Source organism: Motacilla alba, chromosome 1, assembly GCF_015832195.1.
Source record: "Motacilla alba alba isolate MOTALB_02 chromosome 1, Motacilla_alba_V1.0_pri, whole genome shotgun sequence".
NCBI lineage: Eukaryota > Metazoa > Chordata > Aves > Passeriformes > Motacillidae > Motacilla > Motacilla alba.
In genome coordinates this window covers 52545822-52573703 of record NC_052016.1, presented here as the reverse complement: position 1 = coordinate 52573703, position 27882 = coordinate 52545822, and the positions used below count along the sequence as shown (strand labels likewise).

General features: G+C 39.8%; 1 protein-coding gene across 1 annotated transcript; it reads right to left on the bottom strand.

Annotated features, from left to right (window-relative positions):
• Window positions 1-1285: 1285 nt before the first annotated feature.
• On the bottom strand, window positions 1286-25767 carry MPHOSPH8 (M-phase phosphoprotein 8). Its single transcript, XM_038143553.1, has 14 exons — window positions 25646-25767; window positions 24920-25475; window positions 21063-21218; window positions 19351-20190; window positions 16382-16478; window positions 14568-14693; window positions 14393-14481; window positions 13132-13272; window positions 12243-12329; window positions 10171-10325; window positions 6591-6745; window positions 5191-5318; window positions 4473-4556; window positions 1286-3631 (listed from the first exon to the last, which is right to left on the bottom strand). The coding sequence occupies exons 1-14, from the start codon at window positions 25765-25767 to the stop codon at window positions 3590-3592; spliced, it is 2778 nt and encodes a 925-aa protein (XP_037999481.1). The 3' UTR covers window positions 1286-3589.
• Window positions 25768-27882: the final 2115 nt, after the last annotated feature.

The following is a 27882-nucleotide window of genomic DNA, read 5'->3' as shown; positions in this document are numbered from 1 at the left end:
TCATCTGGAGGTTCACTTTGTGGTTTTAAGGATCTTAACCATGCTATTCACTGAAAGACTACTCTGATATTGACACAGCAGAGCTGACAGATCTATAAAGGTGAGGGAATGTCCAAAGCCTTTAACTCTACTGTGCAAGCTTTTCCATATGGGTTCTTTCAAGCGACCTCGTGCAGCTTTTTTGAGGAAGAACTCTGCCAGCACAACCTTTACAGGCTGGAGGAGCTGGGACAGCACGCTCCCGCATGGGAGGGCTGTATTCAGTGGACGACATGCAGCTGCTGTAACAGGCCTAACAGGGCTTTTTTCCCAAATTCATCAAACTGTTCTTGGCTAGGGAAAGTCCATACAAGTAACAGCTCCAGGGTGCAAGACTTCTCATCAGGAAGTGGGAGTCTGTGCTACAGATGGAGATGTCACCACATGGGTAATCCTGTCTCCCCTCAAGCTCTGCTGGCCCATGCCCACACAGCTGCAGTGAATCCAGTTTTGGAACAGGTCCTCATCTCTCTGGGTGTGTGACAATGTCTTCAGTTCCCATACACATGGTTTGGGTGTTTCAGCAGCAGAGCTGTGCCTTCCCTTGAGAAAAAGAGGCACAGCAGCAGAGGGAGACAATGGGAAGGTCTGACCCCTCTACTATAACTGCACCAGTGCCACCAGTAACTGATCAGAGGCCTTACACTTCAGATCATGTAGGAAGTATTACAGACATTCTGGAAAAAGATTCATTTGTAGTTACCACGCATGACTGGTTTGCTGTGGAAAAACAGGTGACCTAAAATCACAAAGAACCATCTTCTGCCTGGTCCCTTCCTGCTGACTGCTACAGTTGAGGTATCTGGGATTTGGGAAACCCTTTTAAAGCTTAATTTTTCCTGCTGCCTCAGTCCTGCTCAAATTTGTAGTGTGTGGTGTATTTTTCAGGTAGTTTTTTCCAAACCTGTCTTTGTCCCTCACTCAAATGCTTTAAAACATTTTCAGAAGGTGAAAAGTACAAGTTTTCTTAAATTCAGACTGATCAAAGCCCATCTTGTTTTTGCAAATGGTGCAGAAAGCACAGAAGACCTGTGACATAGTCAGCTGCATCACCCACCAACCTTCAGCACAGGTGAAAGAAGCCAGGAACAGCAGTACTGGTGCTTCAACCTTCACCTGGTTCTTACCTGGTGAAGGTAAGAACCCTGAGCCTTCAGAACCACCTGCTACCACTGCACATCATGGGAACTGCAGCTGCAGCCCTTGCTGGTGGCAGCAAGAAAAAACTGAGCAAGTACTTCACAGGTATTTTTCCACAGTGCCTAAATAATTGTTTTTTATTGTAGCTACTTTCTCTTCATCCTTTGTCCACCAAAACCTTTTTCAGCAATTGGACAAAACCCATACAATAAAAACGGAGAAAACCCAGCTTCACACAGCTTTTCATACACTTCTTACACATCTTCTATAGGGATTCTGAATTTATACTGCCAACTAAAAGAAAAAGATGGCTGCAAAATATCCATCCCTAATAAAAGCATAATGAAACCCAGATTTCATTCCCCTGTTCTGTAGAACTCCTCCCTCTCTCCCAAGTGCCTCAAGATAAAAAACAAAACAACTCCCCAAATCAACAGCCTTTGACAAACTACTTGCTCTATCAACTCTTGGAGCATTACTAGACATTTTTAGGTTAGACTGTACAACAGTTTCTAAATAGCATCTCTATCATTTGGACATTTGTTCAAAACACCTTTTATCCCCACCTGGAGCAGCTCCAGCATTTCCCACTGGCAGGTGCTGTACAGAGCTTGTCCCACACAGACTGTGCTGCCACACGTCCTGCGCCGGAGTGACTGCGAGGGGCAGCCACATAGATGAAACCTGGCACTCTAGCATAAGGAAACACGAGCGTCCCCTTTCCTTATGCATCATGCAGGGTTATGCACAGTGACTAAAAAAATTTCAGCTATGCAAAGTCCCAAGTGTTGGCAGTGACATACCTGATTCTCAGCCAGTGCTTTTCATGCATCTCAGGTGTTCACACTTAGCAAAGTGAGGTATCTAACATATTTCAGAGTGGTGGAGGTATAAAGTCTGCTCAAAACCCAAATTTGTTAAGATTTCACCAATACTGTGCAAAAACATAAGCAACTATTCTAAATCAAAACAGAAACGAGTATTTCTATGTCATGCTGCTGTTCTAGTTTTATATAGCTTAATGTGACATTCCATAAAAGTTGTGTCCATTGTTACTCATTTGGCATCTCTTAAATATCAAATATTTAAAACTTCAAGAACCAAAAATTAAAAACTGGTTAACTGAACTTTATATTAAAAATCACAGTTCTTAAAAGGATACTTCATACAGCTGCACCATTTTGATGGTGAGCAGTCAAAATCATCAAGAATTTATGCACAAGTTTTGCTAATAATATAGGCACATAGTGGCATGTAAACTACACATGACAACTAGAACAGCAAAGGCACGATCTGGTTTGGTTTTTCCTACCTTTCAAGATGTTGATGTTAATTTACAGAGAAAGATATTCTATACTCCATGCAGAAGTATTACATTTATATTTTACAGCACAGGACCATTACTAAACTGCTTTCATCTGATAAAATGGGTCATTTAAATAAAATAATAATATAATAATAACATAAAAAGATAGCAGCTTTCTGCACTGAGGAACTGAATTTCTGAAGTAAAGGACAACACATGTTCTGTCATCTGTCAGGCTGAAGACATCTGAAATTCTCTATGTATCTTCTTGTCTACAAAAAGCACTGCCTGGACACTGAAGGTAGCTACAAGTTTTCTGGTTTGCTATTTTCAGCTTCTCTTTGTTTTTCCAGATGTCATTTAAGACCTCAAAAGTTAAGATGTCTGTAAAACTACCAGTTGCTTCTCTAATACCAAAGCAGGTTAAAGCAGAGATTTAACTGGGAACCTGACTGCCACCCTTCTGTGAATGGAGCCTGTTCAGATGTCTTTGTTCATACCTGCAGACTGAACTCTGTTAGTTCAAAGGGAATCACTCTAAGCATGACTGGTGTCTCACTGAGAGACAGGAACAGGAGCAGTTTTAAAACAAAACACAGCCCTCAGCAACTTAAAAGTTAAACCTAATGCAGTCATTTTAAAGTGTAATTTCTGCCCATGGCTCCAATAACATGACAGTTCTGCATTTCACATAGAAACATTAGAGTAAGTAGAAAACTTTAGTTTACAAATGAAGATCTTTAAAAAAGACATTTCATGTAATTACCTTAAATAGTTCTTAAATGCACCATTCCACATTGTGGAAAAGCTGAAATATGCAGTCTGGACTCCACAAGTTAAAGAAAAACTGAGTTATATGTATTGGCACAAATACTTACATCTACATCTGTACAAAGTAAAAAAAGCTGACAACCCTGTCCCACCAGTGCAGCGTATTCAACTGCTCTCCAACACACACTTCCTGTGACTGCCAACGAGCGGCGAGCTGGGAACTGAGTCTTCAGAGTGTGGTGCCAAAAAGTTCCAAACTGCTTTCTCAGTCTCTGAACAGAGGAATCAGAAGTATTTCCAAAAAAGTGTCAGTCCACTCGGCATGCTCGGAGCTCACGGCAGCTGCACTCTGTAAGCTCCTATGAGCAGCTTTACCTGTAAAAGAAAACAATGGTTTCCATATCAATGCTGGCCACAGGTGATTACTGTGTTAAGCGCTCCTAATGTGGCACAAGAAAAGGCACACAATTGCTACTGAGTAAGAAAGGGAAAAAGAGGAATTACAAAGTCCTTCATAAAACCAGTTTATGGTAGCCCTACTGAGATATGGATGGCTTGTTAAAGGACTCCAGTACAATACTGCAGCATCAGGTGGTGTTTGAACAAGTTAGCCCCAGTCTGAACTGGGCAAATATATATGTCCATCTGAATACACCTTTTTCCACTTAAAAAAAGAAATAAAAAGAAAGTACAATAAAACATTTAAGAGTACAACTTCAGTGCAACTTTTAAATCTAAGGATCTGGAAAATATACTGTGATGTGTGCTACCACAACAGGATTCATCTTGCAACATGTAGTGGGGAATATTGTGCAAACCACCTGTAAAATGCAACAGACTATTTAAAGCAGAGTGCATGCCCCAGTAAGTATTTCCAACACACAGACAAAAACATCTGTATGCAAAAAAAAAGGTGGCCACTCCATGTATCTTTCAGTTATCAAATTCACAATATAGATGGAGAAGATACTTAGCTGGAACACTAGTTTATCCTAGTGTATGAATTATTCTGACCGCAACATAAAAACATTTAACTATAACAGAACTAACACATGGTGAGGTTTCCAAGTTCTGCAATGTCACAGGATGTAACTGTAACTGATGGAAACTGGGATGAGGAGACAGAGGAAAATCTTTTAAGTTTTACACTTGCAACATTCAGACCATGGAAGAGTACAACAAATGAACAAACATTAATTTTGAGAACATTTTGTACCTTGGCAGTAGGAGCTTCTGCCAACCGTATGAAAAGCTTGTTAAGGCCCGCAGTAGGGCTGAAGGAATAAATAAAGTGACTATCCTGCAAGGAAAAAGAAATTGGACAAAGTTAATGGTAGATTATGGCTGAAAGAGCTGTGTAAGAGGACGAACAATACAACATTTTCATTATGCTTTTTTGGAAAGAACATTGTGTATGAACCTTTGATGCAATGACTGAGAAAACAAGAGGACTTCAAAATTGCGCAGAGTGATGCATTTAATAGATTTAAAAAAACAAACTAAATTAATTATTAGAACCTTGAGGTAGGTTGTTAAGAAAATATTTAAGAACTTACTCGAGTCAAAAATGTGAGAGGCTTGGTCAATTAGAGAGGAAGCCTCAGTCCCAGAATCACAGAAGGATGGAGAAAATCTCACCAAGGCATCTAAGCCAACCCCCTGCTCAAGCAGGGCCACCTAGAATCAGGTTGTCCAGCACTGTCCCTAACTTTTAAGTCATAAATTTTTATGGAACCTAGTAGAAGCAAACTTTATAGTTCTCTCAATATCCAAAGAAAATTAAGTTTAATTTTAGAAAAACATCATCATGATAAAAAGTATGCTTCATCACAATACTGTAAATTCAAATTACAGCACTGAGATTTCCCAGGCTGCTCTATATAAAGACTTTATGAAGTAGTTTTACAGTCAATCAGTTACATGAAAAGATTTACCAAAAATACGGGGAGCTGGAATTTGTCATTTAAAACCACAGCTTGTACACTGCATGGTCCACAGAGCCGAGCAACAACATCTTTACCGAAGAAATTTGCATGAAAAACAAAAAGAAGAATGCCAGATCCTGAAAGGGAAGACAATTCAGTTACATGAATTTGAAATTAGATCCATTATCTAGAACTGTGTACACTGGACCTTTGAAGACAGGTGCAAATACATGTAAATAAAAACCATTTCATGGTGTATATATATATATATATATATTAACAAACCAACATGCAAAAATCCCATTTCCCAAACCAGTGGATCCAGAAAACAACTGGCTTGGTCACCAAGTTAAGGACTTTTTACAGCAGAAATAATTTTATGTGGCTATTAGAAAGGAAAGCAAAATGGAAACAGCAATCCTCAGCACAGATCAGTTTTGTGGTTTCAGGTTACCCAAAAAGAGTTATGGAATTTATTGTGGCTTGGGTCTAGTCAAGGCAACAGACAACTGAGCCCAGACATTGTAGATCTTTATGAACCGCACTGGAATTCAATAAGCAGCAACTTGAACTACCCACAAATGCTTCATTTTAATACACAAACTTACATTAAGTTTCTTAATTCTAAAAGATAGGATATCTATAATAAGAACTGGAAGACTTATCCAACAACTCTGAACAACCAGAAAACTGAGCAGACATACCCAATCTCAGTTTAAGTGGATTCTAATAGTCACACTGATTTATCACTTTAAGAAAAATCATTATCAGTAGATATTTCCCTGATATACTCATCAAAAATGACTTAGATAAGCCAAGCAGCAGAAATAGCAACTGAATTCCTGGAAAAATTACGGAACATTCCCAAATATATTGGGAATTTGATTCCTGTCTTTTTCAAAGGGTTTGAGGGCAAAACAAAGTTGACTGCAGCTGCTTCCTTTTCCTAGTATTTCTAGACTGCATTTGTCTCAGGGCACTGCTGGGACTACATTCCAAGCCTTCAGCACATGACCTACCATCCATGAAATAAAAGGATCCACTACAAGATCTTCTCTAGTTATCTAGTAAGCCTAGATTTTCCTGAATCATTAATTCTAAGATAAAGGTAAAGCACTCCTTTCTTATAATGCCTGTCACTGAGCTAATGTAACCATGAACAGAAAGAAGTTGAAACTCTGTATGTGGCAATTAAAAAGTCTTAAAAAAAATACATAAAAACCCTACCCATAATACATCAAAATGTAACTGCTCTCCGTATGTTCCATAATCAGAGCGTTCTTAATGTGATGTACTGCAAAATCATACAAAAATAATTTTGCATAGGAGATAATTTAAGACATGCTTTAAACACAGTGTTCTACCTTTTTTAAACAAAACCCCCACCACAACAACAAACCCCTCCCTACCTTCTGGCACATTTTGTGGAGGTTTATAGTTAAAATCCAAAGAAAAGTCTGGCCCTTCACAGAGACGATGACACGCAATTGGGAACACTGGCTCCAGCAAAACAAGGCGAGCTTCAAAATAATTCTTGATGGTATCTTCTGCTACTTTGGAGAGCCTGAAAGACCAAACAAGTGAGGCCTGTGCTTCACACAGTGAATTATGTTACCAGACATAGGCTTGGTGAGAGCTGACACACACACACACGCACGCAAAAAAAAAGGATTCCAGGTCACCTTTTTAGATTCCTGATTTTCAGGAGTGAATGCCTTCCTCACTAGCATTTATGCATAGATGAACCACAGGTCCCAGTACTTTATTAATAAAATATTTTATCAGCAATCCATCTGTGAAATTCAACTACTGGGTCAAAAAAAATAAAACGTTAATACAAATGCACTGCAGTAGATTAAAAAAAAAGGATCTTACTAGCCACATATTTTGAAGGCTTTATATACAGAAAGATATCCCACAAATATCAATATATACTTGGTGGTAAACAAACATCCCCACTTTCCCAGCCTTACTGAATTATCAATCTGCCTGCAAGTAAAAGTAAAGTACATCCCTGTATAACCAACAATACTACTAGAAAAATGCAGTTCCTAGTTAAATGCTGTGAAGAAAACAGTGCAAAGGTAGCCACTCTACCACTAAAAGGCAGGCAAAGTGGGGGTTTTGTTTGTTTTTTTGGGGGGTTAGGGAAGCAAGTGGAGTGGCAGCCCAGCCTTCAAAGAGAGACCACATTACCGAGCGGTGTCTAGGACCTTTGCAGGCAAATTACTCAGTAATCCTCTTCAGAAAGCTGTTTGGTCAGAAATGGGTTTTAAGTGCTTTAGCACAGCAGAGGTCCTGCCTCTGGCAGCTTTACAGCTTTTCCAGTTATTATTCAGAACACACTTCCTCATCCTGCTAACTGACACTATCATCTGCAGAATCCAAAACTGAATTCAGTGTTTCACTGGCAAAAAACCACAAGAACTGCCATGCCTAAGCAAGCCCCAAAGCCCGTGTAGCCTATTGCCCAGATGCTTGACAAAGCCACATTAAATATGAGAAATTAAACAGTAGTTCTTTTTTGGTACACTGTCCTATTTTCTAGCAATCTGATTAAGAACCATCCAAAACTAGAAACTGCAGCCAAATCCCATCTCCTTATATCTACTTAATCCCTTCTAAAATCCCATGTATTTGTGACCACAGCATTCTGCAACAATGGGATCCACAGCTCAGTTTTGCTGTGCAAAAATATTCTTCCACTTCAAACCTATCACTAGATCATTTAGTAGGATGGCCTGCAGAACCTGTCTCATTGCTTTGGGTTATTTTCTGTTGTTATTTCCTGATTTCACATTTTGACCTTTTAATCATTTTATTTTCAGCTTCACGATTACTATAATGTCCTCCTTTCTGACTGACAAAAAGCACTGAACTGGTATTTTCAGGTAAGGAGTCTAAAAGATTCGCAAATTAGCAAGAGCTGTGTTACTCCCTGTACAGTTCACATCAGCACAGTGATACCCCCAGACATCAATTTGCAATCATCCATATTTAAGTTCAACTGCCACTTCACTGGTAAAACTACATGGTCAAGATCTTCCAAAATTCATTATTTAGATTAGCCAAAACTGAAGGTGGCAAATGTCAAATAGGAAACAAACTGGAAAGGCATCAAATAGTGAATGAGTGACAAAGTCTCACCACACTGAACAGCAGATACCAGATCACTTATTTATCCTGCATGCTTGCTGTTGCCTTCAAAACCTTAACTAACAAGTCATGGTTTGCTCCCCTAGGCAAGAATCACCATACTCCATTAACCCACTTCAGCTGCCCCTGCTCATTTTAACAGGTTTCTAATTTCTGAAAAATAATTATTAGCTTTTATGATTTTAGCACTTTTCTTTTCCTTTTAGCATTCTACAAGAGAAAAACATTCCTTATAGTGTTCATCTGCTCAGGACAGAAGTTTGATATGGTGATCTACAGTATCTCAGACAAACTTGACAGGGTACTAAAAACAGTGGCATTACAGTACTTTCCTCCTGGTATGAAACTGGATCCAAACACATTTCTTTAGCAACAATCAGTAGCACAAAATCTAGCTGGAAACCAATCACTGCTGGTGCACCCTGAGATCAATAGTGGGTGTGGTCCTGTTCAACAGCTTCATTAATGACCCGGCGGATGGTGCAGCGAACACTCAGCACTGTGGCAGATGAGACAAAACTGGGAGGAGTGGCTGACAGCCTCCATTGGTATTTCTGTCATCCACAAGAGACCTCGACAGGCTTGACAGGTGGGCTGACAGAAACCTCACAGTGTCCAGATATCTGTAGAAAGTTTCCAAAGACCTGACAACTTCTCTGAGCAGCCTGTGCCAGTGCATCACCCTCAAAAGGAAAAATTTCCTGATGCTTAGAGGTAGCCTCTCGTGTTCCAGTTTGTGTCCACTGCCCCTTGTCCAGTCACTGGGAACCACTAAAAACAACCTGACTCCATCCTTGTTACCCTGTCACTTCAGCTGTTTTTTGATTGATACACATTGACCATTACAAGGCAGTTTCTGTAAAGACAGATTTAAGAGGTCAGCTGATGGGAAACACAAGAGTTATGAAGCAAAAAACAGCCAGGGCTTTCTATACACTGGAAGAGAGTAAGTTTGGATTACAAACTACTTGATAGATTGTATTAGATTACATAGATGAATCACGAGGACATCATGAAACAAGAAAATATCTTGCACTGACAGTGTTCTTGCACTGACAGAACACTGACAGTGTTCTTCCAGCACTAACTATGCATTGATGGCAATATCTCACCTGCTGCAGAAGCCCCAAGACCCTCACTGACTCTTCCCCAAATTTAGAGATGACTGGTTATAATTTCCTGCCCATATACATTAATTACAGTATTCCTCCAAATGGATATTTTGAGAGTTTGCTCCTTCTCTGTATGTTTGTCTCAGTTTAGCTCAGTGTATTCTGTCATGACCATACAACATCAACACTTTACATGTCATGTACACTGCACTGCTCTTCAGTCATTCTGCTGCATGATAATTATGATGATTTCCATCATCTATTGGCATGAAAGCTTTATCCCTGGCACTTTCAACACCACAGAACACAACACCTGCACAGACTTTTCATGGTGTTTCTACTTGGTGTTCTTTTGTTTGATTTTTTCCTATGCTTTCTAGCAAGGTATTTTATTTGGCATGCCCTACTAAGAGCTTACATTCAATGGTCCAGTGCTTATATACTTCTAAGTTTTCATGATTGCTGTATCTTAAGTTAAAGGAATCTTTCTCTACTAGGAATTACTTTTTCCTCCTCTCCATGCTTTTACTCAGTGTTTGAGCAAGCGTATGCCAATTCTGCTAGCTCATGTAATTTTGATTTCACATGATTTATTAGTTAGCTTTCTGCCCAAATCAGATCTGTTTTCTTTCCTGGCATTTTCCTTGACTTAAACCAGAATTATGACATGCCTAGCACTGCAACCTTCAGCAGAACAAACTTCCAAGTGCATTTTACTCACGTTTCCAAGTGGCTCCTGAGCTGCTCATACACCAGTATGTTGTTGCACTGCTTAGCAAAATGCATGGCGCTGTTCTGATGCTTGGACAAAATGTTGCAGTCGGCTCCGCTTTCAATCATGAGCCGCACTATATCAGAATTCCCTCTTTTACAAGCCTGGGTGGGAAGGGAGAAGATAGAAGGACAGAAAACAATGACAAACCCATCAGAACAGAGACTAAGCAGAACTGCAGAAGTTAATTAAAATCCAAAATTAGTTAAAATTCAGAACTTTAATTATTTGTTCTGTGAATGGTAACACAGCTTGAAACTCAGGAATACACTCCATAAATATTTTATCTTTATCCAGGCAATACTACAGACCCAATCCTACAGAAGCAGCAACAGTCAGGACTACCAAGCAGACATCATTAGAAAAAAAAAATAGAGAAAGAAAATCCCAGAAGTTCTGTGAAAACATCTGATCTGCTGGAGTTCAGTAACAGTAAATTTTCTTGCAATTGTTTACCTGAGTAAATGTGTTTCTGTAGAACTATTCAGAAATTACTGAAGTAACATTTCCAAGTGCCTGTTTTTCTATGCATCTCAGTTTAAAGTGGTACTTTGGGTATGCAATAAATTTATAGAATTTGTCTCAGACTGGTATGTAGCTATGTCAGAAAGCCACTGTCATCCTGTGCATAAATGTTCAAGGCTGTGCACTGTTACTTACAGCAAGAATTTTAGGACACATCAACCATAAGCTTAACAAAAGCAGAAGAAAACCTAAAAAAAGTTTTACTTTGAAGAAAGCAAACACATGCTCTTGGTCACTTGTTTTCAAACACTTCACTCAGATAAATTAGGAAAAGGCACAAGAGATACAACATTTTTATCACTGTAAGACCTTTCAGAAGACAGCTTCTGAAACTTCTCTCTGCTCTGAACTTGGATCTGTGCCTTCAATCCATCATCTTCCCCAAAACAGAACAACCCACCTGCCTTCCTCAAACCAAAAAACCCAGAAAAATCTCACATCACCTGACAGAAAGGAATTGAGAGTTAAGATCTTTTTTCTCTCCTAGAAAAAGTCTGATCAAACTCCTAAGGTTAAATAAGAGTGACTTGATAAACACATTGACAGGTTATCCACAGAGGGCTAGCTTTGTCCCAATAAGTTCCTGGAAAGGAAGATCCTCTTCTTTGTATCTGCATCACAAAACAAACATCCGGAATAAGTCACCATAGGTTGCTAATTGGTTTGTACAGCTGTGCCTCAAAGACTAATAAAAACTTTAAAGAAGGTCAAGACTGAGGTTCATGGAAGTAGCCAAATTATGAAGAGATTTTGGATTGAAGTGGCTGAGGAAACCACAAGTGAGTTGTTGTCTTCAGAGAAAATGCAAAATCCCCACTTGTTAAGCCTCACAGAGTGCAGAACAGAGACAATACCACATTGTGTGGGCAGGAAAGCTTCTGTAACCTCTTTGGCAAACAAACTACAGAATCAGCCTACACATAAATACAGCAATTTCATCCAAAGGGGAACTTTGGTGAAATTCATCCACATTAAAAAATATTAAAAGCACAAACTGTTTTAAGATTATTAGAACATTCCCATTAATTTTTTTTTTAATCAAAATTTCCTTTGTGACTGGGGGAATAATGGTGCAGAATAGGCATTGGGAATCAGACTGTAAATTGGCTATTTTATTTCTGGCCTGCAATAAAACAGCAAGTGCCAATCACAGCAACACCCAAGTGAAAGATTTTCTTTCTGGAATTTTTCTCTTCCTGCTGACAATCTGATTATCTCAGCTGGAAGACCACATCTGCATTTCTTTGAGCCAAACAACAGAAGGGGATGATGAACCACATTTAGCACTGCATGCTGAAGGCATCTGTGTTTCTTGTTTGGATATTACAGCACATTAAAGAAATGGATTAGAACTCTGCTTAGAGTAACTATGAATGGTATTTTTATTTCAATATGGGATGTGTTCCTGAAATGAATTCTACAAATAGGTTTTTGTGTTTTACTAGTTTGACAGAAGTATTCCTATTAAACCACATAAGGACAAACACAGAATTTACCTTCATTAAGGCAGTCTCACCACTGCTCTGCTGCATGTTCACATATGCTCCAGCTTCCAGAAGAATAGCTACTGTTGTTAGAAAATTCTGGGGAAAAAAACCAAACCAAAACCACAACACAAATAAGTAAAAAATGTTCTGGTTTTGTTTCAGAATATAAAATTACATTTACTTAAAATTCATCCATAGAATTCAAAACATGAGTCATGGCACAATAAACATTGTTCCCTCCTATGGCTAATAAAGAGCATTTCAGACTTAGGCAAGTGGATGGTCCCAATTATTTACAGTTCTTACATCTTTTTTCTAAATCCTGCAATAATAAACATCACAGGAAGGAAGCAGTGTATTTGCATCTGCCACCAAACTGGAATGAGGCTCCCCACTGGCTTTCTATCTGCTGTTCATGGGAAAGCACACGGACCCACCTGAACAGAGGAGAGCACCCATGAAACCCTGACTTGCTCTAACTTAGTGCTTTAGCTGACCTTAGCTTGGGAAGAGCTTGCCACTGTGTCCATTGCCCAACTGCTTTAAAATACCAAATCCTGTTTAATCAGAGATTTTCTTTCTAATTATCTCCAGTCTGGACCCTGTGTAGCCAGATATCATAACAAGCAATTCTACCATAAGAGCTTCAGCTCTCAGGCAAAAAAAATTCAGAGATACCCTCTGCCTCCACTTTTCCTCCTATGATATTCTCTGCTCATGGCAGGGTTTGTGATCAGAACTTATTTCTACTACAATAACCACAGCTGCTGAAATTAGTCACCCTGCTGTATCTCGCTAACTAATTTTTAGGCATCATTCAAAGGTAAAAAATTGTGCACCATCTTTAAACATAAGTAAAAGAGCTCAGAACCACAAACAGAACAATAACGAAGCCAACCTTTTCAGCTGCATGTATCAATGCAGTTGTTCCATTTTTCTGTCTACCATTAACTTTAGCTCCTTTCCTGATCAGCACCCGCAGAAGGTCATCGTGCCCTCCAGCAGCAGCAAGCATTACCAGGGTCATTCCACTTGGGTCCTGGAAAAAAATCATTGCCATTACAGAAAAATAACAATAAAAAAACCCCAAAAAACTTTAAGATAAATCAAAGCTGCAAGACAAAAATTTCAAGTGCATCAACATGTTTCACAAACATTTCCCTCCCTGGCACAAGAATTCACACATACATGGCTGCCAGATATCAGCAAACTATCACCTCCCACTTCTCTGGTCTGCAGGTCTCACGCTCTCAGCTCTATAATCTGCAAAATCCGTAACATTCTGAGGATCAGAACAAGAAGCAGAAAAAACAGAATGAACCAGGAAGAAAGGCTGTAAGCTATTTGAGGGTGGGGAAGACAGCAAGACCCTGGGAAATAGAAGTCAGCACTCATGGAGAAAAATCACTATGGCTCAAGTCAGCTGTTCCCACAACACTGCTTTTTGATTTTATCAGAGTGTAAGTACTAATCAGCCAGTCTCCTCATTCATTCCTGCATTTTTAACCAGATCTTACAACTCACAGAACACATGCTGGCATCAGTTCATTTCTCATCTTCCCTATGACACCTCAAAAGTCTTAGCATAAAATGGGGTTCTCAAAATGCTACATAACAGAACTACACAAGATCACCAGTGAAAATACCAATATTGGAGATTTTAAAACTCAAAAATGGAACTACAGTCCTATTCAACAGGAAAATAGATCCTTGAAAGTAAACCCAACAAGAACACAGCTGATAACAAACCGGCACAAAACTAATTATGAAGTGGTCCCAGTGTGTCAAACACCTTGCAGGTTTTTGGGGCTTTTCAGAGTTTTGTTTCCCATGTACAATGTTTTACACAGTTTAGCCACTTGTACTAATGGTTATTGTTCCTAATAGCATAAAAGTTCCACATTTAGTCAGTTAAGTACACTGGGCAAGTTGGCTGGAAAGCCACTGGGATGGTTCTATCAAATTGATTTTTTCTTGGAAGAAATGGCTAACAAATACTGAAACTTCCAAGTCTGTACTCTTTTTTAACACCCTGTGCTTTTTTACTTAGGTGAGGGGAAAATCTGCTACAACATAAGAGGGGAAAGCTTTCCAAACAAATCAAAATTTATATTCTTCCCTCCTACTGTCTTCCAATACTTCTACAGCATAAAAATTACCTCTTGATCCAAATTATATTCCTCATTTGAAGAAAGCGCCATTTTCACGGTCATGTAGTCTCCACTTTTAACAGCATCTCTCAGGAGAGCTAGAAAATAAATTTAGTGTCGTTACAGGATATCTCCCTTTGAAATGTCAGCTAAGACATACCCCTTCTTGCCAGAAAATACTCACCACTTGATATTGGTTTTGTTGATACGTGATTCTCATCTTCTCCATCAAGATGCTTCTGGAATTCTTCTAGGGTCAGCCATTCTAACTGCATGTCCATACCCAAACTCAGGACTTGCTGCTTGCCATCTATCATGTATTTAATTTTGTGGAGGAAAAAAAAAAGTAAAATAAGTAATAAATTGTAAATTTTCAAGTTAATGAATGCTTGCCCTTGTTTCAATGATCAGCAGCTTAACAAATAACCACTGCTACTTTTCATTCAAATAAACCCTGGCGGTCAGCATGCAATGGTTCTCAGCAGCAAAGGCTACATTACAAACAAACATAAAATGCTTTTACTTGAAAGAAACTGCCAATTTATTGTAATAAATAAGGCTGAAGTGATTATGGGAAGGTGAACACTCCATCACTGGAGTAGCAGAAGCACTGGAAACACACTGAAAAGGTATCAGTGATTTTCAAAAGAAAACTTCATTTCAGTCCCCTGCAGAGACAAGAAGTGGACCACCAGAGATGCAAGCAGGAATGAGAAAATCTCAGCTACCAGTGTTCTCCATTTGACACACATCCAGTACTTCTCAATCACCTTCTGCAGCAATGCAAGCCCATCTCTCTGCTTCATCCCTTATATTTCTCCTTTCCTTGAACACTTTGCTCTTTTAATTCTTGTATGAATTTCTATCCTAGCAAAGATTCTTCTCTTTTGCAGTTATTCTCATAATATCAACTTTTTTTTTTCTTCTGAAGCTACATTAAACAACTCAAATGCATTTTTGATTACCTTAAAGCCTAGAATATTAGGACAGTTACCAAGAGTGACTACTTGAGCCACTAAAGACGATTACATAACAAAATTTAAGTACATTACCAGCATCGATTTAGAAAAGATCTGTTCTCTTTCTGTAAGGTATTGGAGCACAGTAGCAAGCTTAGCATAGGACAAAAGTCAGGGAGAGCTAGTCCACCTCCAACTATCTAGGCAAGTCTGATTTTTGGCTGCTTTACACATGGCACCACCTTCCTTTTAAGAAATGCAGTTTAGAATTGTGCATAAATGACTACTTCTGAAGAACGGTACAGTATCTGTGATGACACACAAAGGGCAAGTGCTGCACAGAAGCCATCATTAATCATTCTGCTTCTTACTACTTTTCTTAAGCACTGTAAGCATCTATGCCACTTTCAGAAAAAGGTGCTTCTCTAGTGAAGGAATTTATCCTGAAAAAAGTAATTCCACCAAGCTGTTCTGAGATGAAGAGAAGTAACACTAACAATCCATTATACTATTAGGAACAGAAACAGAACCTAGACATTTTTTGTTGTGTATCTAATCATCCAGAGTTGTATAACATAACTTGTCTCTGTGGCTAAAACAAGAGGCAAGATGTTTGTCTGATGGGAACCCCTACTAATTTTTCTAACTATAAAAAGTATATACGCATAATATCGTCAGAACACTTCTGAAAATAGCCAATAGTTGGATGAGTTCCTCTAAAAAAAAGTTACTGTTACATGCCAGAGAAGCACAGTTGTCAATCTTAAATTAAAAAGGGCAAAATTTTGACTTGTCTACAGAAGTGTCAGAGACTTCTATACACTTCTGTGCTTCATACATGAAGCATACATTAACAGTCTCATGAAGCATGTATTAGCAAAGCCATAAAACAGAAGACTTTTGCTTCCTAAAATAAACACAGAATTCCTTATTTCTGGTATGTGTGTTACGAAACTACACAATATCTGCCCTTGTGGAAATAAGAAGAGAATGCCCTGAAGGGTCATTCCCTTCTCTGTTTCAAGAAGTTAGCACTTACTTTTTAGGACTTTCTGCTCTTTTCTGTTTTTTTCTTCTTTTTCAGGCTCCTTTTTTTGAGATTTTTCTTTAATTTCAGTTTTCTTTACCTCTTTTTCCTAAAATTGAAAGCAAAGATCAAATTTTAGTGGAGAAAAAAATGCAAAATAAACTTCTTTCAACACTCCAACAATAAAGTATACTTACAATTAATACTACTGAAACCTGTATACAACAGACTTGTTGACATTCCTAAGAATTAAACAGGTGAGTCAGGAGTTAAGTCTGTGAAGGCTTCTTCCCTAAGAGTGGAGGTATTATTTCCTGAACAAAGTAACTTCAATTCATAATTTTACTGCATCCCAGCCATTCAAGTTGCCTTATGGAAGAGCTGCAGATATGACAAAACCAGCATTTTGAAAGAAATTCAAAATTTGGAACTTTTTGTTTGTTCCAAATAGTAAACCTGAATAGAATGTAATTATTTCAGGGTATTTAACAATTTTGTAGCACCGCATTCAAAGCATTATGATATCATTGAGTTGAACCTCAACTGAGAAAACTTGACAGTTGGACACAGAAGGTTCCAAGCTTTGCAATTTACAAAGACAGAACATTACGGCAACAGTTATTTGTGAAAAACAGACACTCAGCAAAACCCACCCAAACTCATGTTATCCCTGCAGAAGTCCAAGCTTAGCAGATCTAATATCACAGAAAAAAACTTATTGAAGATGTAATCAAATTTGCAAAAATGGAATTCAGGTTTCTTTGCCAAAGTTTGCCTTTCTCCTCCTGTAATCCTCTCTCTCCACTCACCAAATTCACTGCAGAGTAGGTTGGACAAGGCTCCTTGGCATGGCTTTGTATCAGTCTCTGGCACTAACCTGGCACAGGGAGTAGCAATGTCTTTCTGAAAAACTGCCCCAAAAGAAGTCCTCACAGAAATTTATATATATATGCTACCATGTTACATAGCAAAAACCTTAATTAAACCAGATTAATTTGGTGTTTCATTATGTATTAGCAGAGCTGAGGCATTTAATTGCTTTCCTCACCGCCCCCTTCCCTCCACAAACCTCGGCTTTTGATCACTGACGTGATTAATGCAAACACAGGCAGCCGTTCATCCTGCCAGATGCTCGGTATTTAAGAGGAAATCTGTAACTTACTAAAGGGACTACCAGATATGTGCTACAGTGGGGTTGTTAAAATCAGTAACCCTGAGTTCCATGCCAGATTTCTAATGCTGATCAGATGCAGAACATACCCATTTTTTTTTGGAGGCAAATGAAATAGAAGGAATAGGTCAGCATGCAAACTGACCCCAAACAGAAAACACTGTGACATAAATTGACATGACTGGTGTTCCATAAGCAGAGTTACATAAGGAAAGACAGGTACCTGAAATATACATGATGGCTTTCTTTGAAAGGGGTCATCTTGTTTGGGCCAACAATGTAGTGAACAAAAAAACCCCTGCAGAACTCTCCACCAAACCCACCCATGCAAGTCCACAGATGCTCCAGAGAATAACTAACCAGTTACAGGAAACACTGTTTAAGCCTTCTACACTCAAAAGAAGCAAAGAGCAGAAAACCTTCCATACTTTGCTGGTACCTCAGAGCATGACCTTCCTTGGAGCATAGAGACAACTCAGTGAGAATGCTGACTGAAGAGCCACAAGCAAACCCACTGTCCTCTGCTGTCGATTTATTCATAGTCAAGGTGACAGGATTTTTACACTACTGGTAAATAGAACAGAATTCCAAAGATCTTTTTCTATTCTTGTCTCTCTCTCACAAACACTATAGCCTTCAACTGTAAGCAAAACATTTGGATAATAAAGGACCGTATCACTTCAACTAATTAAATAGCCTTCTGAAACTGGCCTATGCTTCACAGTAATTCCTTGTTTTCCAGAACTTTCAACACTAAGATCCTTCAAACACACTCTTCTGTGTAGCTCTGCTCTGAGATTATGCCACATAATTCTCTATCCCCAAAATAACTTATGTAAGGTGACCTACTCCATACACAGAAAAATCACAAGCAGAAGACCACTGCTGAACCTGCAGAAGAAACTTTCCACCATGGAATTACGGTCTCAGAAGTGGGATATAGTCCAGTAAGTATCAATATATTTTGTCTGCAATCCAGTTAAATCAGAACATGGCTGCTCTGAGCAGACAATGTTTCATGAACTGCAAGCTGTATTAGAACAGGCTGAAGCAGATGAAAGAAATTATATTCCCAGAAACATTACAAAAATATTTATTTTTGTCATAATTTTCTTCTTTTGCCTTTACAATGCTGCTTTTCTTAAAGCACTACTGTATTAAATAAGGAACAATAAATATCCTGGTAATTGCTTAGCTCATTTCTTACAACAGGTACAGCATTTCTATTTCTATTTCATATGAAACCATGTCATGAAACTAAGCATTTGCTGTAAGCACTCCAGGAATTCTAACAAGACAAGCTTGTTACACAATTATCTGGGAGACCTGGGCTTTAGAAGTGATTTCAGCATTCCAGTTCTCAGGTAGGTGCCACCACAGGCAAGCCTTGATAATGGCCTGTGTCTGAGAGAGCAAGTGTTGCCCAAGGCTGTTCTGCCTTACTACACAAGCAGAAAAAAGTCAGATGAGGAAACTCCTGAAGGTGGGCATGAACAAAGCTAAAAATAACAGCATGCCTTGCAAGAACAGGAAATTTCATTCTAAGAAGACACAGTAAATGGGAGAAATGTATCCTTTCACATTTGTGCTCTCCTTTCCTAAAGCATTCCTCCCTTTAGAGTGTTCAGAATCCAGAAATTTCCCAGTCTTTGTTATACATTGTGCAGTGGGTGTTTCTTTAAGTTCATGCAGCTCAGTCCCTTTCCAATCTGTACTTTTCTCTTTGCCACCATGAACAGTCATGGTTTGAGATAACTGTACCTCGAAGATGACTAATTTTACCCCCAGCCCCCACCCTAACCTTGCTTACCTCCCCAGGGGAATCCATGGGCTTGCACACCCTTTCATCAGCGCTCAATTTCGAACCCTTCTGCACTGGTGAAGGAGCAGGTGACACTTTCTCCAACTCTCCTGGTACTTTTTCTTGACCAGTTTGCTTTTTGTGCATGCTCTTCTTCTCTAAATGAGTATCTTGAATTTCTACATTTCCACCTTCTTCTCTACAGTCTTCTACTTTCTGAATTTTCTTCTTCTTTCTTTTAGCTCTAGTATCAATACCATCATCTTCATTACTTGCTGATCCATCAAGATATTTATCAGGAATGGCATCTTTTTCATCAATTTCTTGTTCCAATTTCTCTTCTCCACTTACTACCTTTTGTTTCTCATCTTTATTTTCAGAATTTATTTTTGAATTTTCATTATCAGTTCCTTGAGAAATTGAATCATCCACAGTGCTTGATTCTGAGTCCAACTGAACATCTCCACGCTTCTCCTTCTGTGAGTTTTTATTTTCTTTAGAATCTTCTTTAGATTTTATTTTTAAATCTTCTCCCTTCTTTTTCTTGATTTCTTTAGTATCTTCTTTCCTTTGCTTCTTTGGGTCCTTTGAATCCTCCTTAGTTTCTAAAGTCCTTTTTTTTGGCTTTGAATCTAAAACCAGAGTATCTGAGGAATTTTCACATTCTGTTCTGGGTTTTTCCTTGGGTTTTGCAGACTTAGATTTTTTCTTCTTCAGGTCATCTGAACTTTTATCCTCTCCCTCTTTTGACTTCTTCTTTTTCTTCTTTGGTGAAACATCATCTTTTGTTTCACTTTGCCAGTCGCTGTCAGACTCTGCTTCAAATATATCATCATTTAGAGGTGGTTTCTAAAAGGTAAAGAAAAAAATTAAGTTTTTCCTTCTCCAATAAACTATCACTTTGGTACAAAGTATACAAAGATGGTAGTGGTCATGCTTGGGAAAAATAAATTTTTAAGCACGTTATTATTTTGATCCCTGCCAAGATCATTCCTCATTGCCAAACTGCAAAATATGATAATACAATTCTAGCTTATATCTAAATTACATTACTAACTGCTTGGACAAGAATCAATAGACAAACAATCCAAGTAAACCAATTACACATCCAACAACCACATTCTGAAACAGAACAAATCTGAGCTATTTTACATCAAAAACAATTGATTTGATTTTGTAGGATTTACCTACAGGTTTCCCAGAAGCAGGGTACCAGTTTTCAAAAAGAATCCTTACACTGCTTTTTCAGGCTAACTGAGCTGTTAAAAAGAAGAAAAGAATTCTGCCCTCTGGCATCTAATCTTTCTGTATTCCTCTCTTACCAAACCTAATGATTCCATGTTAAAACTTATTGATCTCCTACAGAAAGCAGGAGGATGACCGGAACACTGTGCCCCGCTTCAGTGACAAGACAATATGCATGTGGATAAGGAAATGGGGTTATCTATGTTGTCAAACTAAAATGACCATACATTACTTACATAATCCCATTAGAAACGAAATTGAAGTTTAGATGGATTCATTCTACAAGCAAACTTGTCAACAAAAAAAATCCCTACCAGAGAACAGCAACACTATTAAGTTTCACAAGAAACAAAGAAGTTTTGGATGAGATTTTTCAATTCCACATTTTGAATGCCTTCCCTTCTCCCCTCCTCGCATTAGTAGAGTCTAGATAGGAATTATGTCTCCAGTGTAAGATACTGGAAGCTGAAACACACCTGTATTTCTTTTTTAACAGGTTTAGGCTTATTATCCACAATCTTTTTTCTGAATTCAAGAAGCACTTCTTTGCAGTCTTCCAAGTGAGCCTCTGGTTCCCAGGTATCATCATCAGAGGTGTAGCCTTTCCACCGGACTTTATAGAGAGTTTTACCCTGTAAGAAAAACCCACAACACTCAATACAATATAGCATAGTATTGCATCAGCTAGTCACTTCTTGAGAATGTCAGTGGATATACAACTTTGTGTGTATAAAAATCAGTATTTCTGCAGTCAGAGTAGTTTTATCCAAAATACTTCCAGTATCTAACATTTGTTCAGAACCACAGCTACAACGTACATATTATAAATTCCCAATCAGTTTATCTAAATGGGTTTTCTGACACTTAAGAAACTATTTTTTCCAAGTTTTAATGTTTCTTCCACAAAAATTTCAAGCTTGACTGTTTTCTCTTTGCTGAATAACTTGACATAAACTATTAACACTTCTAATGAATTAGCATCATTCACCAAGTTTCATACTGAAATTTATAATTTATGCTATATTTGTAATCAATTCTATTTTTGATAAACTGAAATACCAACAATAAGGAAAAAAAAGCCAGCAATGAAATCAAGCTAAACCTAGACAAAAATCTGTGTGTGCATCTCAGTGGAATCAGTTACAAAGATTTTGGTAGATTACATATCTAAAAAAAAAAAAATCTGAGACCAATTGTTTCAACATTATCGAATTTCAGTGAGGGATAAAATTGCACCTTGGAGTCTCTATCTAGTTTTTCCTACTAAATTACAAAGTTCTTTACCATTAAAAAAATATTTTTTAGCAAATGTACTTAGGAAAGCACCTTTGGAGTGGCAAAATAGTACCTCTCACTTTCAAACATGGACTGATAATGCTCCAAAAGACCTTACAGGGCAAACCAAGCCTGGAAAAAGAAAGCTTCAAGAAGAATTGCCAATTGGCACTTACTGTTAAATGTCTATGCATAAATTTTTGCCTGAGCATAATTAACCTTTGATCAAGTGTATAAACATGCCACTAAACTTCAGCAACCAACTAACCAACTCTATTTATAATATTCTGTGTTTTGCTTCACAGAAGCAAAATGTCTGCTTCACAGACATCTAAATAAATAAATAGCCTATATTCAAATATCTTAGTTTAACATTTCTCTTAGAATTTAGCTTAACCCATCTCTCGTGATTTAGGAGTTAAGTTTCCAAAATCATATTCCCCTCTCTTCTTTCTTCTATTGGGGTTACTTACAAAATAAGCAACCAGTAACTTCCTCATTTCAGTCACAGAGTGTGTTAGGTTATAGAAGATCTCCAGAACTAACAAGTAAAATGCCCTCTCAAAGCAGGACTGCCTACATCAGGCTGCTCAGCTATCTGCCCAGTCAGCGTATCTATGCAGGTTTCCCTGTCTTCCAGCTTGTGTCCTCTGTCTGTGCACCTCCAAGAAGGATCTGATTCTGTCCTCTCTACATCCTCCTGTCAGATACAGTTATTACTTCGATCTCCCCTGATTCTCCTCTTCTTATGGCAAAGCAAATCCAGCTCTCAGCTTCCTAACTGTTTTCATTACCCTTCTCTGGTATGTACATGTCTTTCTGTCCTGGGGAGCTCAGAACTTAACACGGTACTTGCGATGCTTCTCAGCAGTCTGAGAAGAGAGAATGAAGCATCTCTTGATCTTCTGGCAACACTCCTGGATGCTGCTGGCTTCTTTGCTGCAAGAACTGCTGACTCATGTTCACCTCACTTGCCTGTGGGGACTCCCAGCTCCTTTCCTGCAAATCTATGTCCTAGCCAGCTGCACTCTCACCTCCTGGTGGCACAAGGTTTTTCCCTTCCAGATGCAGGACATCTGCTAGCTGCAGAGTCAGGTACTAAATAAGCTACAAGTCCCATTTTTCATTAATTGAGAAAGTTACATGAAGTCTAATGCAAATGCAAATCCATTTGGCTGCTGAACGACTCCATCCTGTACATGGAGAGTGACAGAAAAATGCCTCTTAGGATAGTTTTACAAAATTCAGCTGAAATGAAGGCAGCAGATTGAGAGACAATTAAGAGACACAGTCTTACACTCACCTATCAACACTCTCTCACTCAATATTGTTTTTTTTTCCCTTCTGTTATCACTTAGAAAAAACAGAATGCTTCCAAGCATTTTTATACTGCTCTAGCTTCTGTGAGAACTAGTGATGAGCTAGAACCAACTCGTATGGAAAAGGGTACCACCATGTCATTAAACAGCACAGTTAAAACTTCCCATTTCCACTGGGGAACATCACAATTTGCACCAGAGCCTGTTGTTTTAGTATAATTGAGGGGCAGCATGAAAAGCTTTATAGATACACCGAGAGACTACATTTCCAAACTTTCACTGCTTGTTCTCTTAAGTAGGTCACGATAATGTTTTATTTATCCCCAGGTCTAACTCCCCAGCCCAATCCCAACCCAGGAGCACTGTCTCTCATCCCATCACTACTGCCAGGCCCAACACCACCAGTACTGTGTGTGGGAAGAGCATCTCCGTGCAGGGCTCTCCAGCTGTGACACTTCTGTGACACACGGCACCCCGACATGCTTCACGCCACACTGCACAGTGGCTGACTCCCTCCGTGGTGACACATGGCTCTTCCCAGCCATTCTGGAAGTTACACCAGAGTAGGAGCCCAGCAGAGCAGGCCCTGCAGCAGAGCAACTGAGAGGGCACCTGATGCCTGTTTGGAGCTCAGGCCACAAAGCCACAATCAGTGTGTGCTGGGTACAGCCACGCGCTGGAGCTCACTGCGCTGACCCAGCCTGGAAAATGCAGGCACACAGAGCTCAGAACGGGCAGCTTGGAGGGGATGGAAAAGAAACACCCTGTTACCAGCACGTGCCAATGACATTTTTAGGAGATGGTACTTGATGTATCCCAGTATTCTATAATGTCTCACCACCAGGAGTAAAGATTTCAAGTTCCATCACTTAGGGGTGGGTGGAAAGAAAAAAAAAAAAAAGAAAAAAGAAAAGGAATCCTCTTGTTTTCAAGCCTGACTTGTGTTGACCAACACTTCATATCTGTAAAGCTATAGATACTGTATTACCCTGAAACCACAACATAATCTTAAGACATCGACATATTTCAGCTAAGGTACAATTTAAGAACATGACAAATATCGAAGAAAATTCTGATCTGAAGGCTCTCCAGCCTAGGGGTTTCAAGACTCTGATCTTTTACATGGAATAGACAGAATTTTATAATGTCATGTACCTAACTGAAGCCTAAAATAAAAAACATAAATTAGTTAAAATAAAAATCTTTCAGGCACAAAATCATTTAAAACCCTCTATGTTAATTCTTTTTTCTATTTGAAGTTTAGGAAAATTTTTAAAAAACTTCAGCCAGTCTAGGTTGCTTTCAAAAAAACAAATCAAGGCCTGGTATTTCAGTTTAAAACAGTTCAAAATTACTACAGCTTATTATTTTAATTAGGAGACGACTCTCTAATTTCAGGAGGTCTTGCCCCGTTTTGTCTGTGAACGTGGACCCTGGCAACACACCCTGAAAACACCTCCAAGTTCTCAGTTCTATTCAACCCTGCCCATCTCTGCGCTACGACATTTCACACCGAAACAGCAGCACAGTTCAGCGCCAAGAGCCGAGAGCAGATTAACAACGCAGACAAAAAAACAACAACTTAGTAAAGACTTATCTTTGGCTGAGGAGACTCAATCCGGAACAAGGCACAAAAAGCCTCCTTGCACAACCGCGCACAGCACGGTTCACATCGCAACTCTGACGGGATCACTCTTTTCTCGTGCTCCTGGCCCGGTGTCAGAGACCCGCGCACTCACCCCCTCGTTCTTCACGTCAAGGATCTTCTCCACCTCGAACACGTCCTCCCCGTCCTCCTCCTCGTCCTCCTCGCTCTCGCCGCCGCCAGCCTCCCCGCCAGCTGCTGCCGCAGCGCCCGCGGCTTTGCCGGCCCTGCCTCCGTCTTCCTCCCCGTCCTCCTCATCCTCCGCCGCGGCGGCCGCCGCCGTCTCCTCCTCTCCCTCCGCCCCCTCCAGCCTGGCCGCCGCCGCCTCGGCCCCGCTCCCGGCCGCCGCCGCCGCCGCCATCTTGGGCCGAGTTTCAAACGACAAGGGCGCAGAACGGCTGCGACATCCGCGGCGGGCGCGGGGGGCGGGGCAGCGGCCGCCCAGCCAATGGCCGCGCGCGTAGCCCGTGACGCACAGGGCCGCGTGCCCTTCGCGCGGCCGCCGCTGGGCGGGGCTTGGGAGGGAGCTCAGGGCCAGTGCCGGCGCGGCCTCGCCCGCGGGTGGGGATCGCTCCCGCGGGAATGGCGCCCTCGCAGCCGCGTCCCGCCTGGCCTCGGGCACCGCCGGGCATGCGGCAGCCACAGCTTCTCTGTGGCCTTGGGCACTTCCAGTCGTGGGGCATCCACAGCTGCTCTGGCCAACCTGTGCCAGTGCCTCACTGCCCTCACAGGGAAGAATTCCTTTCTAACATCTAATCTAAATCTCATCTCTATAGTTTAAAAGCATCTCCCCCTTGCCCTATCTCTATCTGCCCGTCACTCTTCCTCTTTTTTGTATTCCCCTTTTAGGTACTGGAAAGTGCTACGAGCTCTCCCTGGAGCCTTCTCCAGGCTGAACAATCCCAACCCCCTCAGCCGGTCTTCCTCCATCCCTCTGACCATCCTGGTGTCCCTCCTCTGTACTCACTCCAACAGGTCCCTGTCCTTCCTGTGCTGGGGCCCCAGAGCTGATGCAGCCCTGCAGGTGGGGTCTGAGCAGAGCAGAGGGGCAGAATCCCCTCCCTGGCCCTGCTGCCCACCATTGGATGCAGCCCAGGACACGTTTGGCTGTCTAGGATGTGAGAGCACACTGACAGCTCATGGCCAGCCTCTCATCCGCCAGCACCCCCAAGTCCTTCTCAGCAGGGCTGCCCTTAGTGAGTTCTCCTATGCTTAGGATCGCCCCAATCCAAACACAGCACCTTACACTTGGACTTGTTGGATCAAAGGTATTCTTTGCTCTCAGCTGGGTGAGGTTTTGCAGAAATGCACGAGAAAGATGTACATGGACATCTCAGGACAAGGTCCTGCTGTGGCATTGATAGGGTTTCTTACTAAGGAAAAAGAACTGCTTTTAATTTCATATTATTTTGTATATTAAAGTATTTAGCAAGTGTAGCTTTTTTATGTAACATGTAAGAGGAAGGAAAAAGAAGTCTTGTAAGAAAAAGCAAATAAATCACACCCTATTTGCTTATTCCACTGCCTTTTGCTAGAGCCAGCGTTAGTATATTGGATCTCAGAAACAGATCCTTAGGGAACATACATCACTGAACCAAAACTCGGGTTTTAGTGTGAATGTCTATCTTCCAAACACACATACCCATGTGGGATTTATTGCTGTGAGAGTGACAGATGTACTGAAGAAAAAAAAAAAAATCTTCCTATTTTTGCCAGCACTTGCTTTCTAAGGTAACTCTAGTAATGGAGCAATTGACCATGCAAAGACTGAACAGCAGATTTGGAAGCTAGTTGATCACTTTCTCTATTAAAGAGTCTTTCTAGTTGTTAAGAAATCCATACCCTAGCTCTTCTCATAGTGTAGTACAAATATTTCCTTTGTAATTTTACTAAAAAGAGCCAGTGTCTTCCATCTTGAGAAAAGGATTCAGAGCACCGTAGAAACAGAAGGACATCAGGATGTTCCTCCTGGTAATGTCCTCTGCATGGTCAAGTGTATCTATTCCACCCTTAGCCTGTCTGCTTAAATTCTCAGGAAAACCTCTATGGAAAAGGTTCTGCAGTTTCCCTTAGTAACCTCTTAGTTCTGTATAACTGCTGGGGAGCGTTCTTCATTTGCAAGGGCAGCATCAGGCATTACCTACGGTACTCTTGAATCCCCTGCTTCTGAATATTTTCAAAGGATGGACAAACAAGTGTGGAGTATGCTTGATCCCTCAGTGCAAGCCATTGTGCTGTCTCCAACTATATTTTGGCAGATCACAAAGTACCAAAGCGTTGTTCTGTGCAGCTCCTTAATTTAGAAGATGTCATGTACTCATTAAACACCTATGAAAAGCCCATTAAATTAAAATAAATGTTCATCTGGTTTTGTTATTAGGCTACAGTTATACAGTTATATACTGTTATATACAGTTTGGTCTGGTATAAAATAAAATTAATGAATCAGCATAAAATCAGAATACAGAGTAACAACAGGAAAGAAAGAGAGAACTCTTTCCTCTTAACAAAACTGATGTATGTATTCACAAATAAACCTATGATCAGTAAGAAAAGCAGTTCAGTAGAAAAATATCTATTCTGCTGTTTGCATTTCGAGGCACACTGTAGGAATTACAAAACCACCCAGTTAAGAACACCGATATGTTATAAAGATATTTATTAATTCCTTATTAATCACACTCTTGTATCTGCCAAAACATCTGCCATGCTTCACTGAACTGCGATATTATGCTTTCTTTACTGTGCCATCTAAGAACATGAGATTTTAGCAGAAATCAAAACAAAGATATTACGAAAGTACTTTACAATGTGCAACAAAACAGAAATTAGCATGAAAAATTAAATATTAAGGTATTTTAAACAGTTACAGGTAAGTAAAATATGACATATTTATAAAAACAACACTTAATAACTGTAAGACCCTTTGTGTCCATGCCTTAAAGTGTGTGACTGTGAAAGTTCTTATTTAGTAGCAATATAAGATCAAATGTTCTCAACTTAAACATTGTATGTAAAACTGCAAGGAAAGCTAACTCTGTTATTATCTTAAAGAAT